Raw genomic sequence first — 16,532 nt, forward strand, 5'->3', positions numbered from 1 at the left:
TTTGGGGAGAAAAACTCCCCTATTGATTATACCATTCAATTAAAAAAGCTTCATTGACAGCATAAAATGTTAAAGTTTGGCTTCAGTTCTGAGCAAACACTATAGTTAATCCCTTTTTAATCCATGTGTGCAACAGTTTACTCTTGAGAGCTTGCAGTGGGCTTTCCATCCTCTCTCGCTTCCAGCCAAGAGAAACTCACATTTTCATTATCTGTAGATGGAAATTAATACAACAGAGATATGAAGGTTGTATTTTCACAGAATGTTCGGTAACACTTAATTTGAATGGGTGTTCATAACACTGACATGACATGAAAACGATTTTATGCACATTTATGACAACTGTCATTAAGTGTCATTTTTTCAATTATGTTATTTTTAATGCAAAGATGACATTGTTTGAATTGTCTTTGTTATGCAAACGTGACTTAACCAATACATCATAACTTGTCATAAATATGTCACTAACATGACAATTATCAAACTTAAGAAACTACCTAGCTTTATGGGTTAACATTACATAAAACTGTCATTTTAATGTCATGAAGTGTTATTACTATGTTAAATAATTTTCAATACCTCAACTAAATGCAACAGACACATCAAAATATTATACTTAAAAGTATGTGCAATACATAAAAAACTGACAACAGAAATCGTTCTTCCTCACACAGAGGGTTTTGAAATTTTCTGACATAGAAGAAAAAACTAACAAAAGGTTTAATTAATTAAATGAATTAATTTAAATATTAAGTGTTTTTGCAGTGATATGGACCCAACACTGCGTGGCTTAAAACATTATTGTTCTGTTTTCATTTAATTTTAGGTGAATAGGTCTCCAAATGCAATAAAAATTATTTTATCAATTTTAATTATAATTATTATTGAATTATTAATTTTATTTATTAAACACATGGATGAAACAAAAAAACCCATTATGAACAAAGAATATTCATGATGTAGTTATAAAACTATTTGACGGAGTATTAACACTTTAATGTTAACGTTTTAATGACAAATTATATTTGTAACATAGTTGAGGTCAAGAAAAATATTCATGACGCTGTAATAAAACTATATGACTATTAACACTTAATGACATTTTAATGACAAATTCAATTTGTATCACTGGTAAAAAGTGGTCAGTTATGTTGTCAAGTTGCCTTGACTAGTTATGATGTGTTGGTTAATGTCAATATAACAATGTGCTATGATCGTGTTAAGCACACATTTGTTATAACAGGGAATTTATAAAGATCAACCTCATACATTTTCTTCAAATGAAAATAAAACACTGCAACAACACAGGGTGTATGACATAAACAAGTTTATTTAACTGTTATAGAGGAATGTAGAGTTTTGGGGATGTCAAAAGGCAAAGCAAATAAAAATTCGCAGCTGAATGTTATTACGTTTTAAAACCAAAGTGTACAGTAGAGAATAACATGGATTTCCAGGAGACGTATAAATTACACCTTGATCTGTGTTCAGCCGCTGGGGGCGTACTGCATAGCGAGTCTGTCGAACTCATTCTCCTGTGGGAAACATCAGAGTGTAATTAAAAGGTCTTTTCATTGAAGAATAGTTCATCTTTAGTTAACAGGAGTTTATACACCAAATCCTTTATTCCTATTACCGCCTTCACAATATTTCATTTAGCCCTTACATTATGCTTTCAAAAATAAAACAAAATATTTTGTATCTGGTTCAGTTAAATATATTAAATGTAATGAAAGACCGAATAACCTTACCTTAGCAAGATAATCCTTTAGGAAAGGATGGGATTTGTGTGCATCTTTCAATTGAGACAAATAACGATTGGTAACCTGTGGAGAAATATACACAAGCAGACACTATGAGTATCTTTTTAAAGATGTCAAATAAATATTTGGTGTCCCCAAAGTGCATATGTGACGTTCTAGCTCAAAATACCATACAGACCATTTATTATAGCATGTTTAAATTGCCACTTTGCAGGTGTGAGTAAAAATGTGCTTGTTTTGGGTGTGTCACTTTACATGCAAATGAGTTAATCTCTGCACTTAATGGCAGTGGCATGGTTGGATAGTGCAGATTAAAGGGGCAGTATTTTTCCCCTTCTGACATCACAAGTGAAGCCAAATTTCAATTACCTATATGCTTGCAGAGAATGGTTTACCAAAACTTAGTTACTGGGTTGATCTTTTTCATACTTTCTAGGTTGATAAAAGCACTGGGGACCCAATTATTGCACTTAAACATGAAAAGTCAGATTGCCATGATATGTTCCCTTTAAAACAACACAACAAATACTTTCTCAAGTAGCAACAGTATGACAAAAGCCATTTATATACACTGGTTTTAAAGCATTAATAATTCATTTCAACATCCCTATTAACAGAACTCACCTCAGGAGGTTTGCCTAAATGCTGTGTCAACACAATGAGGTTGATGAGTGTCTCAGGGTGGCTGCTGTCCTATAGATAATAAAGAACAAAATAAATAAATTACAAGGTAAGTAAAAACTTCATTGGTGATCAATACACAGCTTTTTCAATTATTCTCTTTTGCAAGTTTAATAGTAATATCTGTTTTTCCCAACCGCTAGAAAATTACAAGTCAGCTGGTTGGACAAATGCTTGATAGATTTTTATTTATGCTTGTTTGCCTTCTAAGACAAACAATATCTTGCTTTTTTAAGGTCAATATAGGAGAAAAATGAAAAAGCAGCAGTATTTGCCAATGCATAGATTAAAGTATTTGAGTTTCTTGGGCTGGTGTGCCCACGTAGCTCGACTGGAAGAGCACTGCATTAGCAACACAAATATCACAGGTTTGATTCCCTGGAAACATACATCCTGATAAGAAAGTATAGACCGTAAATTGCCTTAAGTAAAAGGGTCTGTAAAAATGCATAAATGTTAATGGTATGAAAGCGGCGGCTTCTCAAACTACGATGATGTTTAAATGGTGGTCCGGGATTTTTGCTTCAACAGTATTGAAAATATTCCGTCCTATTTCCCAGAACTGAACTGCTGTTTATATGTAATTTGCATCTTTGCATGCTTAGTAGCTTTTTTATCAGAACGTAAAACTTTGGAGAGCAGGTCGCATTCACGAAATGTATCCGTGACAAAATCCTGGCTCTTACTTTATCAAGAGCATCCTGTAGAACTGACTCAGCCTCATCCCACTTATTCTGAGCCATGTGACTGGCAGCCTGGCCGTTCAGCAGCAGCAATGTGGGCGAGTATTTGTCTGACATTTCTTGAAAGATGTAAAATGCGTCCTGCAATTTATCTCCCCCCTAATGATGGAAGGAAGATGAGAAGGAAATATAATTCCCAGTGATTAAGGAAAGATCATAACTGAAGTGACATCACAGAGATATACTCATAGATGTTATGAATCTGTGTACATGCGTATATCAATCATCAGTAGTACAAAATGTAATCCTGACACATTTAATTGAATTGGAATGAATATGAGTAGAACTGCTTTACAGAGTTCATTAATACTCACAACTGCAAGGTTGACCCAGGCCGTAGCAAGCTGAGTCAGGGTGGCGTCTTCATCTTGGTCTTGCATCTTTTTCAGTTCTTTTCTGTAGAGGCAATGACCAACAAAACAGCTTCATTAGGGCCCGAGCACACCGGGGTGTGAGGACCCTATTGTTCTTCAAGGAGTTATTATTAGGGCTCGAGCACCGAGGAGCAGGCCAGAATGGCCTGCACCGAAAGGTGCGAAGCCCTATTGGTTTTGTTAGAATTTATTATTATTTTTTTTTTTTTTTTTTTTACACTTTTGGACTTTTTGGGGGCCTTAACATACTCGAAAACTCTTGAAAATTGGCACAGACGTCAGAGTCGTCCGTCATCGCAGAAATCCAAAGGCTGGAACACGGGCGTGGCACGGGGGCTCTGTAGCGCCCCCTGTAATGCAAAAAAAAACATTGATGCACAGATCGGGCAAAAATTTACGCACATGTACGAGACTTGGTACGCTTATAGATCTCATCGACCCGAACAACTTTCGCCCTCTAACATTTAAGCTCCGCCCAACAGGAAGTCGGCTATTTTTGATTGTTTAAAAAATGCATGCGTTGAACTTTTATATACTCCTCCCAGGGGATTCATGCGATTGACACCAAACGTAGTGAACATGATGTCGAGACATTGGACTTGCTAAATTGCGAAGGGATTTTTGATATCTCGAACGGTTCTGCCATGGCAAGGCGACGAATTTATGGCGAATTCAGAGAAACAGGAAGTGTCTAATATCTAAGGCAAAAAATATCTTATTGTGATGCCATGCAGGGTGTTTGTTCGTCTGAAGATTCCGATCGCATCGATGTGCCCATTGTGACTCCCGGGTATAGCGCCACCACCAGGCGCCAGGAAGTGTGTCAGTCACAAAGCTGGATTTTTTTGACAGTTCCATGCAATGTTCTTTTAAATACTCCTTCTAGGATTTTCATGCGATTGACACAAGAAGTGGTCAACATGATGCCGAGACATTGTAGATGATAAATTGCGAAGGGATTTTTGATATCTCGAACGCTGTTCCCATGGCAACCTGTCAAACTTTACTTTCATTTTAAAGGCATATTTAAGCCTTACAGTTCCATGCGATGTTCTTTTAAATACTCCTTCTAGGATTTTCATGCGATTGACACCAAAAGTGGTCAACATGATGCAGAGACATTGTAGATGATAAATTGCGAAGGGATTTTTGATATCTCGAACGTTGTTTCTATGGCAACGCGTCAAATTTTACTTTCATTTTAAAGGCTTATTTAAACCTGACAGTTGCATGCGATGTTCTTTTATATACTCCTTCTAGGGAAATAATGTGATTCACCCCAGAAGTGGTCAACATGATGCCGAGATATTGTAGATGATAAATTGCGAAGGGATTTTTGATATCTCAGACACTGTTCCCATGGCAACGCGTCAAACTTTACTTTCATTTTAAAGGCATATTTAAGCCTTTCAGTTAACGCCGATGTTCTGTTAAATACTCCTTCTAGAATATTCATGCGATTGACTCCAGAAGTGGTGTACATGATGCCGAGACATTGTAGATGATAAATTGCGAAGGGATTTTTGATATCTCGAAAGCTGTTCCCATGGCAACGCGTCAAACTTTACTTTCATTTTAAAGGCATATTTAAGCCTTTCAGTTGACACCGATGTTCTTTTAAATACTCCTTCTAGAATATTCATGCGATTGACTCCAGAAGTGGTGTACATGATGCCGAGACATTGTAGATGATAAATTAAGAAGGGATTTTTGATTTCTCGAATGCTGTTCCCATGGCAACGCCCCAAACTTTACATTTATTTCAGGCATATTTAGGACTCTTGGCGTGCTTAGTTTAACCTAAAAGTCGGCACAAACATCAGAGTTGTCGGCTGTTCAGAGTGGACAAATAGGTCAGACATAGGCGTGTCTCTTTAGTGGCTCACTAGCGCCCCCGTTTGTCTAAAATGTGGGGTTTTTCTTTTACCTACAGTCCCCAAATGGCTCAGTAACAACATTAAATAGCCCACTGATGTTTACCCACTTGATGCCCTTGCCCGCCGTGCATCGTTTTCTCGGACGCATCGTGTAGCGGTAAAAAAACGTGCGAGGGCCCGCCATTGCTGCTTGCAGCTATATTTATTATTATTATTTTTTTTCTTTTTCTTCTCCGACTTCAGCGGGACTTTAGAGGGCCTAAACATACTCAAAAACTCATGAAATTTTGCACAAATGTCAAGAGTGATGAAAATTTACATGTGGTGTAGGCTTTAGAATTAGGCGTGGGAAAATGGCTCTATAGCGCCACCTACAAATTTTCAACGAAGCAGCCCTCGGACTGTGTTTGACGTACAATTACGAAATTCGGTACGCTTCTGTAGCATGACAAGACCTACAAAAAAGTCTCTTGGAGCGAAGCCGTAAACCAAACAGGAAGTCAGCTATTCGGAGTAATTTTTGTGATTTGGGCGCAGTTTTTGTCATTTCCAGGCGTCATACTTTAACTAACTCCTCCTACAGTTTTCGTCGGATCATCTTCATGTTTGGTGAGTGTCATCTTAAGGCCTTTGTGATGCTAAATTGCGAAGGATTTGACTCTACGTAAAAATTTGTGTCGGTTCTGGCCCGACAAAGTTTGATGTTTTCCAATGAAACAGGAAGTTGCTGGAACTCATGCATACAGTGTCCGATCTGTCCCAAATTTCACATGATTGCTAAGAGTCCTGACCTGAACACATCTACATAACAATTTTCATTTATAGCCATAGCGCCACCAGCTGGCAACCTGAAGGAACATGTTTTAGCGCCACTTTCAAATATTGAATGAAGCAGCCCTTGGACTGTGTTTAACTTACATGTACGAATTTCGGTATGCTCATGTATTATTACAAGCCCTACAAAAAAGTCTCTTGGAGCAACGCCCTAAACCAAACAGGAAGTCAGCTATTTTGAATTATTTCTCAGATTTTGGCTCAGTTTTTCTCATTTCCAGCAGTCATACTTTAACTAACTCCTCCTACAGTTTTCGTCGGATCATCATCATATTTGGCGAGTGTCATCTTAAGGCCTTTGTGATGCTAAATTGCGAAGGATTTGATTCTATATTAAAATTTGTGTCTGTTTCGGCCAGCCAAAGTTTGATGTTTCGCTATGAAACAGGTTGCTGGAACTCAGGCATACAGTGTCCGATCTGTCCCAAACTTCACATGATTGCTAAGAGTCATGACCTGAACACATCTACATGTCAATAGTCACTTATGGTTATAGCGCCACCAGCTGGCAACAGGAAGTGACATGTTTACAATGATTATCCAATGTCTGATCTGTCCCAAACTTCACATGATTAATAAGAGTCCTGGACTGAACACATCTACATGTCAATAGTCACTTATGGTTATAGCGCCACCAGCTGGCAACAGGAAGTGACATGTTTACAATGATTATCCAATGTCTGATCTGTCCCAAACTTCACATGATTAATAAGAGTCCTGGAGTGAACACATCTACATGTCAATAGTCACTTATGGTTATAGCGCCACCAGCTGGCAACAGGAAGTGACATGTTTACACTGATTATCCAATGTCTGATCTGTCCCAAACTTCACATGATTGCTAAGAGTAATGACCTGAACACATCTACATGTCAATAGTCACTTATGGTTATAGCGCCACCAGCTGGCAACAGGAAGTGACATGTTTACACTGATTATCCAATGTCTGATCTGTCCCAAACTTCACATGATTGCTAAGAGTCATGACCTGAACACATCTACATGTCAATAGTCACTTATGGTTATAGCGCCACCAGCTGGCAACAGGAAGTGACATGTTTACAATGATTATCCAATGTCTGATCTGTCCCAAACTTCACATGATTAATAAGAGTCCTGGACTGAACACATCTACATGTCATTAGTCACTTATGGTTATAGCGCCACCAGCTGGCAACAGGAAGTGACATGTTTACACTGATTATGCAATGTCTGATCTGTCCCAAACTTCACATGATTAATAAGAGTCCTGGACTGAACACATCTACATGTCAATAGTCACTTATGGTTATAGCGCCACCAGCTGACAACAGGAAGTGACATGTTTACACTGATTATGCAATGTCCGATCTTTCCCTAACTTCAAATGATTAATAAGAGTCCTGGACTGAACACATCTACATGTCAATAGTCACCAGTGTTGGGCAAGTTACTAAAAAATTAGTAATTAGTTACAGTTACTAATTACTTCTTTTAAAAGTAACTGAATTACTCTACCGGATACTGTATATCAAAAGTAATTAGTTACTTAGAAAAGTAACTTTTAAGTTACTTTTATGTCTGCTTTTTAAATGTAAATATGAACAGTACTGAACAGTCAAACAGTAAAATGATATGGATGGGCTATTTTACACATAAGACTCTAATATATCACATACTGTAGGAGCCTATTTTGCTTTAGATTCAACCTTTGAATATTTTTGTTAGAAATTATCTTAATATTTAAACTTAGTTTATTTATGTATATCATTTAGACCATTTAGACAAATATTCTGCATGTTTACAAAAATATAAAATGTGTTAAAATTGTGTAGTGTCTCTTTAAAAATGTGGAGACAATTGTGTCAACATGTCAAATTTTCTAAAATAAATTATAATTTTTCTAATTTCATATTTATTTTAATAAGTTAGAAACGTCTCCGCTGTGTCCTGCTGACAGGCACGATGCGTGTGCAGCAGATGAGGCAAATTATGGGTCCTCCGAAGGTTAGACCGTCTCATTTCAGTTCTCTTCGCGAACTTCTGAGCGCCTTGAATGGGCAAGTGCTCACCTTTTATTGCATGCTTAGTAGGGTGCAGCACTTGAATTGGAACACAGCTTGTGAAGCTTGCCACAGGGACTGCGCTCTTTGGTCATATATTGTTTGTTTTCTGTTGGATTTAAATGATACACAGGATTAAAGGAAGATATTTATTCAGAAAACGGAGTAGGCTACGTGGATTGTTTTGTCGGACGGACACAGAGCGAGTGGATTGTTTTGTCAGATGGACACAGAGCGAGTGGATTTTTTGTTCGGATACGGAGAGACTGAAACTAAAACTAAAAGCGAGCTCACACATACTATGTAGTTTTAACACGGGTGTACACCGCAGTGTGAATATTTTAGTGGAAACAACAATCGCGGATCGTTCTCTTCCATGAAGCCGATGTAAACATCTAAGAATATATGATCATTTCTTAGATTTATTACCTTTGTGGACTACAAATGCAAGTTGATGTCATACTGCGATTGCTTGGTGAAGATAATTTACAAACATGAGACCGGATGGATTATGACTTGCGCACAATTTTTAAACAAAGGTATGTTGTCCCGTTTAGATTTTTCATGTTCATTCTATATGTCAGCTATGATGAAGTGTAATGAATCATTGCGCCGCCAACTACAGTCCTGCGACGTCAGATATGTCTTGTCTATTTTTTACAAAATAGAGTAACGCGCGTAACGAACTCATTTAAATTTCAGTAATTGTAATTGCGTTACTTGATTTAAAAAAATAGTGGAGTTACAGTAACGCGTTACTCCCATCACTGATAGTCACTTATGATGCCAATAGTCAGTTACGGTCATAGCGCCACCAGCTGGTAACAGGAAGTAACATGTTTACAATGATAATGCAATGTCAGATTTGTCCCAAACTTCACATGATTGATAAGAGTCCTGGACAGAACACATCTACGTGCCAATATTTACATGTAGTCACTCATACACACACACACTCGCTCACTCACTCTCTCTCTCTCTCTCTCTCTCTCTCTCTCTCTCTCTCTCTCTCTCTCTCTCTCTCATGCTATCTTACACGATGCTACCTCGCTGTCATTTGTAATTAGCAACAGGAAATGTGGCACATTATACTACACTTTTAAATGGTTCACCTATGTTTACATGCTTAAATGCCTATTTACTACTGTTCCCTTTAATTCTTCTCATGCCACGGCGTGGCGGTGTCAGGTGTGCGAGGGCCCTTCCATCACTGCTTGCAGTTTTAATAAATACTTAAGATTTCAATTAAAAAAAAATTTACTTTGTAGCAAAAATTAATAATAGGTAGTTTAAAAGCATTGCTTTTGAAAATTAAGTTTCAACAATACCTTGCCATATCTACTCTGTCCAACTTTAGAAGCACCTGGACAGTCATTGCCATACTACAAGACAAATATAAAATGACAAAAAGCAAATTAGAGAACTGCAATCGAATCCAAATATAAGAGAAAGCACAAATTGATCAACAAAGAAACTTCCAGACATTTTTCTCTTACCATTCAAGACTTTCTCCCTGGTGCAGCGTGCGTAATGCAGCATCTGTGTTCATCTCATGCAGATAGATAGAAGCTGCCATCAGCAGGAAGGTGGTGTTGGAAACATCAACGCTTTTAGCCATCTTTTTGTCTAGTTCTGCCACTATAGCATCCCTTCAAAAAGAACATCAGATATGATCCAGTTGACTTTGTGCACCATTAACCAACAGACCAAAAATGCATGTACCAAAGTTTCAATTTAATATGTTCGATAAAATATATAAAAAAAACCTCAAAGACACATAACAAACCTTTTGCCTTCATTGGACAGGTACTCTGCAAACATCCTAACAGCCTGCAGCTCCTCAGATGAGCTGGGTTTTATGTCATCCAGTACCACAGCATATTTTCTCTGCAAAACAAAAATCATTAGTTTTAACAAGTTACAGTGATAATCGTTTGCCAACACAACACTTGATCTTATGTCACATAAACGATTTGGTCTTTATTTGGCTTATTTATAACAACTTTAATGACCTACTCAGTCTAAATAATACAAACCTGAGCAATGTATGCCCTGTAGAGAATAATGTTCTTCTCTGCTTCTTTTTCTGGCCCCGATGTCTAAAAGAAACATGAACAGTTACAAAACATAGTTTGCTAATCACGGACTTTTTTAGTTATAAACCTAACGAAATAGACTAGTTAGGAGATTAGCATTGATGCTAACGTAAAACAAATCTATTTTTCTGTGAGAAACGTTGATGAATCACACAGAACACGTATCTGCGCAACACTCACCTTTACTTTCTGTGCTTCGTTAATGCAGTGTTGATAACTGCCGATATAAAATGCATTATTTACATCGAACAGCTCATCCACTTCACCCTGCTGCGCCGCCATGTTTGTGAAACGTCAACTTTGCCGACGTCAGTATGTCCACGTAGAATCAGGAAGTCGTTTGTGGCTAGTAGGGATAAAGCAACAGCCGAAATCTCGTGAAACCTCACCGGATGAGCGCTGTTTTTATCCTAATACAAGCCCTAAAACTAACCCTAAACCTATCATTTTACTGGATTAAGGACGTTTCTGTATCCAATATAGCTAAAACAGACACTTTCATCCTAGTCCTACTTCCAAACTCCAAACCCTACCCTAAACCCAACATCTCGCGATATTTAGGCATTAGCTGTATCCCACCTAGCCAAAACCCACAGCCGCTCAACTCAAAGGGTTGCTTCTGTGCTTTTGCCTTTTGTGGTGCCTGAATGAATAAGCTTGCTGATGATGTGATTATAGCAGGGTTGTGCACACGTCCATTATTTGTTTGTACCATATACAGAAAAGTATTTATTAAAATTTAATTTTCATAAATGTGGGGATAAGCCTTTTAATTTTTAAAAGGAGTTTCACAATATATTAGTCTTGAAAAATAAGATGCAAAATGTGGCCCTAATTAGAAACATCTTATTATCATTTTTAGATGTTAATTTTTATGTACCCCTGGCTGTTTTGTTACGTTAAACCAGTTAGTAAAGATTGCTGTGGGCTAAACTAAATGTTCCAACTAAACAGCAGGCCTTTTAAAAAAGGAGTCACTTCCTGTTTCAGTGCAAATTAATCAGGCAACTCATCAAACAAACCTGCACATTTCAAGGCACATAAGTGGTTTTTTAAAAATTAGCTAAATATTCACTATTGCCTACATCGCCTTCTTTACACTGCTTACTTAATATGCAGGTTTTATTCATAAAATTAATAGTAGGCTTTTTTTGCTTTCTAAAATCACTTTAAGAGCATCCTCCAGTCATATGTATATCATTGTTTATCTTTTTAACATCTATTTAGTGATAGTGCCCAGACAGAGCTGCTGTTATGCATTGTTGTTTCAATCAGGCTTTAAAAGTGGAAATTTCACTGATATTGTTTTGTTCCCCTTTGTTTTGGTAATCTTCTTACTGTGTACGCCCTGTTGTCATTTTAAGAGACATTCAAAAACTTGCACACAGAAAAATCTGGATCTCTTTACATTTATTCACCAGGATAAATAGATTTAAATGAATTAGGAATGACTTAAGTAAATACATTGTAAAATAGTAGTAAATCAACATATTTTTTATTACTTTAACTTAACAAATGAAGTTAAACAATTTCAACTTGTTTATATAAGTTATGTCAACTTATCACAAGGCAATACTTGCATAATCAAGTTGTTTTAAATTATGGTCCTTTTTTCACATAAAAATCACAGGCAATGGTACATTTTCTTATTAAGCAAAACAAATAGCAGGGTTTACATGGCTTCTTCGTTGAATCTTTCTTTTACATTATGACAACTAAGAAAGCATTGTTTGGAATTTTGAGGTCAGGGTATAATTTAACAAAGCACAGGGAACAGCCCTCACAAAGCTAACACCCATTCCATTATAAAATCCTCTGACACCATACGTCTCATAGATTCCAATGAGTCCTTGAAGAACAGTCACAGGTTTTGGTGAGGTTGCACAGACAGCTTAAATAATAAATAAAAAACATCACTGTTATCAATTTACATTTCATAAATCAAGACATTTTTTATTAAAAAATAATCTTCCATTTATGTCAATTAACATTCACCTTGAGCTTGCTGCTGTGTTCTTAGGACAGCAAGAGGGTAACTGGTGGCCTGTCCCGATGCAAATGCTGCAAAACTAATGAGGAAAAGTTTGGGATCGCTGATCTGGGCTGGGTCCTGTGCTTTGAACCAGTTATTAATTGACTGCCATTGGAAAAAAAAATATTATAAGTTAATAATGTCTATATAATATTAATGTAACATCAACATTCTCTATAGCTTTGATTTACCTGATGCACTGCACATTCCACACCAGCATAAGGTATCATGCAGAGTATGCTGGGTTTGAATCCTCTATAAAAAGCTGCCACAGACTCATTCTGGTAAATCAACTTAGCACATCCCAGGACTCCGTTGTAGGAGCCGGCCATCTGGAGATTGAGTCTTACTTTCAGGACCTACAGCAAAAACAAATCTGTTTATTGAGTAAACAATAGCAGATTTGTGATTTTGGGTCAATAATTCCTACAACATGACATAATAGTAATATAAACAGAACATATAGTACAAAAAAACTGTGTTATAAATCCGGCACATTCCTAAAACTATGGTGCTACAAAAAGTTATTCACATTGATGCTGTAGAAACCCCTTTTTATTCTCTAAAGAAACATTTATTTGTTAATTTTTAATGTGTAAAGAACCATTTCCTGCTACAAAGAACATTTTGTACAAAAGATAAATGGTCTATAGACCAAAAATAGTCCCTGGCACAAATTTTTATGAGTGCAGGTGCAGATCAGGCTATAACATTTTGTGTCTATTTTTCTCCTTCAAGAAAACCATGGAAAGTTTAGGAAAATGCTGTTTAGTCAACAGTACACACCTGAGCTACATTTGGTAATAATAAAAATTTGTCACGCACATCTGAATGACAACAACACCTAACAGTATGAAACTCCAACCTGTTGTATGACTCTGATACCTCTAAGGGATAGAACACAGCATGTGCCACAGTCCCTGACACACAGCCCAGCCCAAACCTTTGATGCACAGACAGGCTGTCCCTATCACCAAGACTGTACATTCTCATCTGCAAGGAAAATTAAAGAGTTTTTAGAAATCTGTACATGTGTAAATGCATATGTGTGTGCGCATGTTTGTGTGCACACCTGTGCATAGAGGAAGCACTGAAGCGTTGATTGTGGCGTTCCTTTAAGAACATTTACAGCATTTCCTTGCCACATGGATCTAAAACCTCCAGTCTGGAGCACTCGAAATCCCAGAGAAACAGCTTTGGATTCAAAAACCTATCAAATATATGGCAGTGTATAAGTATTGCTAAGTGAAACACTTTTAAGGACAGGGCTTAAGCCACACAAGAAATGTTTTTTTTGTAAGGTATATTTGTAAAAGTTACTTAATTGTCCCAATAAAACGAAGGCCTAGTCATAGACTCTTATGTTTAGCTTCAGTAATTTGACTTTAATGGCGATGGAAAGGTTATTGCAATAATTGAAATAATTATCTATTATATTACTTATTTTCACAAATGTGATTTTAGTCATTTCATTGGTATTTAACAAACTTGACTGTCTTCTTACTGCTTTTTTTGCAAAAACACCACTTCTAAAAAATCCACTTTTTTGCACAAGACATAGTTAACAGTTGCAAAATCACTAAAGATTCAACCAGAAACATTTCAGCAAATGATGAAAGTCAGAATTCATAAAGGTAAACATGAGAAACTAAACCACACATTAGGGGGCGCTGTGATCCATGTGGCTGCCATTCAGGTCCAACTATTCACAAGTGGACTTAGGCCCTGTCCAAAATGGCATGTGGACTTTCGGTCTCGTGGACTTAAATTGCGTGTGCTCGATTAGTCTACGAGTCCGTAGGGTGTCCCATCTGTCATTTTTACGCTTTAAAGTCTGCTCGCCATCAGCGCCCCTTTTGCCCCCTTGATGTGGTCTCCGGCGAAGCCTGCACTGCAAATCCTTGCGAAAGAGCAATCAGACCAATCCGACGATGGAAGGGAGGAGTTCACACTGAAAGGGCAAATTCTCTTCTAATTTCTGGCGTGACACTTGATTCTGTCCCAAAAAAACGACTCCGGTGCACCCACTTGGACTCGCATCAAGGGTCCCTAAAGTCTGCACTCTATGATGTTATCAAAGTGTGGACTCTGAGGTCCGAAGTGTGCCATTTGGGACAGGGCCTTAGAGGACTTTACTGAAAAATTGACACTGTGTTTACCAGATTCTGCCAACAAAGCAGTATTTCTGAATGACCTGGGGATATATTAAGCGAATTTGAAGCAAAATTATTTGATGAACATAAAATATGTGACTAGAGCATTTGGTTAATATCAATATCTAATTTTCGATGGAGGTAGCCTTTAGTGGCTTTTGCGAGCTCTTCATATGTTCACTAAAAAGTGTAGAAAAATGTTGCTTGTAAATGACAGACACTGAAAATACCTGGAGCCGGGTCTTTAAGCGGTCGATTGGTGCTGTCAAGGTTCTAGACACAGCATCTGCCAGGCCTGCAGCCAATATAAAGTTTCCCCAGACAAATGGGTCACTTTCCCCCTGGGTTAATTCAATAGGCATAGAGCGGCTCTCACCTACATCAAATACCTGTGAACACCATCAAATCTTATTGTTACCATCACTTCAGAATAAAAAAAATCGGGTTAACAACTCATCTAATCATTCTTTGTGATTGTAGAGACAAATAAGAATTGTGATATTTACCAAGTTATGTTTCCAGGAAGACACCAGCTCGCCAATATTTTCTGCTGGGTTAATAATGATGTGCTGGAGGAATTCTTCCCAGTCTATGGTCATAGAGTTATCTTCATCCATCCTAATGAAAAAAAGCTTTGATTTAAAGACCAAACTTATCACAAACATCACTGCATTTAGGTTACACATTTGTGCAGCATTTTATTCATATTAAAAATATAAGGCTCCTTAAATGATGTAACCATAACCAATGAATAAAAGTAAGAGCTGTAAGGGCTAAGACATATCCTGTGAGAATCAGGTCTTACATTTGAATGATTCTCTTGGCATTGTGTTTAGATATAAGCACACCTAACTCCTTAAACAGAATCATGATATCCTGCAGGTCAATAGTACCTGAAAGAAACATTGAATTAATCTATACAATCTATGAAACTGTGCATAAATTAAGCAGACATAAATGGCCTTAAATAATGACTGAACTAATAAACACATCTATGAAACATGAGCAGTTTCGTTTAGACACATTTTTACGCAGCAGCAAGCTCAAGGTGACTTACCACTCTTATTTCTGTCAAGGGCATGAAAATCAATTTTCCATTTTTTCTCTCTGTCCATCATGTAAATCAGAAATTCCTGATAGCTTAGACGTCCATCCTTATTTTCGTCATATTTAGACAAGATAGCCTAGACAAAAGGAGCATGCTGACTAAGAAATGTGCAGTAATTTATAAAATGATAACAGTTATTACACAAAAACATCATACTTGCGCTTTTTCACATACTGGTACTACACCGATCCTTCGCATTTCACTGTGCAGTTCCTCCACTGATATAAATCCATCTTTATTCTTGTCGAGTTTATCAAACAAGAGGCGAAAGTGTTCCATAATCATTAAGTCGATATCCAATTTACAAGCAAATCTACGACTGACATATGTTTTTCTGCATGATTTTGTCTTTACTTCTGAAAGATTATTAGCCTCTGTTTTGGCATCTGTATTTCTCGATAACGCTTAGTCATGAGTCAGACTCTGGGTATAGAATGGAGGAGATCTGTGTAATGGTCCAGCGCATCCTTCCACTGCTTGCTGTAACCAATTATAACCAGCAGATAGCGCTGTGGTGTTATGTAACGGATTGTGGATCAGTAATACTACTTTATGACATATTTACAGGACAAAATATGAACATGTGGATTTCTGACCAGATTGTATTGAAGTTTATTGTTTTATTAAAGATTGTATTAAATAGACAAAGCCAGTAGGGGTAAAGGGAAATGTTTGGATGGAGGAAATTGGATCTTTGGTTGGGAAGCTGCCACCTGGGAAATATTTAACAACTATACTTAGAAACATCACTGCCTGTAAACATCTGAGATTTTCATTTTATTATTAGAAAATGACGTCCAACAGCCTACATCTGTGGTCTCTTCGTTTT

The 16,532-nt window shown here is 37.2% G+C and overlaps 2 protein-coding genes across 3 annotated transcripts; both read right to left on the reverse strand.

Annotated features, from left to right (window-relative positions):
- Positions 1-1,310: 1,310 nt before the first annotated feature.
- Positions 1,311-10,750, reverse strand: cope (COPI coat complex subunit epsilon). Its single transcript, XM_065269717.2, has 10 exons — positions 10,591-10,750; positions 10,351-10,413; positions 10,101-10,201; positions 9,811-9,963; positions 9,643-9,696; positions 3,502-3,583; positions 3,131-3,286; positions 2,388-2,456; positions 1,752-1,826; positions 1,311-1,535 (listed from the first exon to the last, which is right to left on the reverse strand). Exons 1-10 carry the CDS (start codon positions 10,690-10,692, stop codon positions 1,488-1,490), a joined length of 903 nt encoding a protein of 300 aa, XP_065125789.1. The 5' UTR covers positions 10,693-10,750; the 3' UTR covers positions 1,311-1,487.
- Positions 10,751-11,837: 1,087 nt separating this feature from the next.
- Positions 11,838-16,147, reverse strand: slc25a24l (solute carrier family 25 member 24, like). Of its 2 annotated transcripts, none has more exons than XM_065265979.1 (10): positions 15,878-16,147; positions 15,653-15,779; positions 15,401-15,488; positions 15,102-15,213; positions 14,826-14,984; positions 13,515-13,652; positions 13,328-13,435; positions 12,634-12,801; positions 12,406-12,547; positions 11,838-12,301 (listed from the first exon to the last, which is right to left on the reverse strand). In XM_065265979.1, exons 1-10 carry the CDS (start codon positions 15,986-15,988, stop codon positions 12,126-12,128), a joined length of 1,329 nt encoding a protein of 442 aa, XP_065122051.1. In that variant the 5' UTR covers positions 15,989-16,147; the 3' UTR covers positions 11,838-12,125. The 2 variants fall into 2 exon arrangements, with proteins under 2 accessions (XP_065122051.1, XP_065122050.1); XM_065265978.1 differs by having other exon boundaries at positions 15,860-16,147.
- Between the last annotated feature and the right edge of the window lie 385 nt (positions 16,148-16,532).

Source organism: Paramisgurnus dabryanus, chromosome 6, assembly GCF_030506205.2.
Source record: "Paramisgurnus dabryanus chromosome 6, PD_genome_1.1, whole genome shotgun sequence".
Classification (NCBI taxonomy): Eukaryota; Metazoa; Chordata; class Actinopteri; order Cypriniformes; family Cobitidae; genus Paramisgurnus; species Paramisgurnus dabryanus.

Excerpts from the sequence above, each read along its gene's own strand:
- cope (XM_065269717.2), bottom strand. The coding sequence starts at position 10,692 with ATGGCGGCGCAGCAGGGTGAAGTGGATGAGCTGTTCGATGTAAATAAT. Across the intron at positions 10,202-10,350 it reads ACAGGGCATACATTGCTCAG|AGAAAATATGCTGTGGTACT; the intron begins GTTTGTATTATT and ends TTTGTTTTGCAG. Across the intron at positions 9,964-10,100 it reads CTGTCCAATGAAGGCAAAAG|GGATGCTATAGTGGCAGAAC; the intron begins GTTTGTTATGTG and ends TTCTTTTTGAAG.
- slc25a24l (XM_065265978.1), bottom strand. The coding sequence starts at position 15,988 with ATGATTATGGAACACTTTCGCCTCTTGTTTGATAAACTCGACAAGAAT. Across the intron at positions 13,436-13,514 it reads AGTGCTTCCTCTATGCACAG|ATGAGAATGTACAGTCTTGG; the intron begins GTGTGCACACAA and ends TTTTCCTTGCAG. Across the intron at positions 12,802-13,327 it reads CTGTGTTCTATCCCTTAGAG|GTCCTGAAAGTAAGACTCAA; the intron begins GTATCAGAGTCA and ends TTTTTGCTGTAG.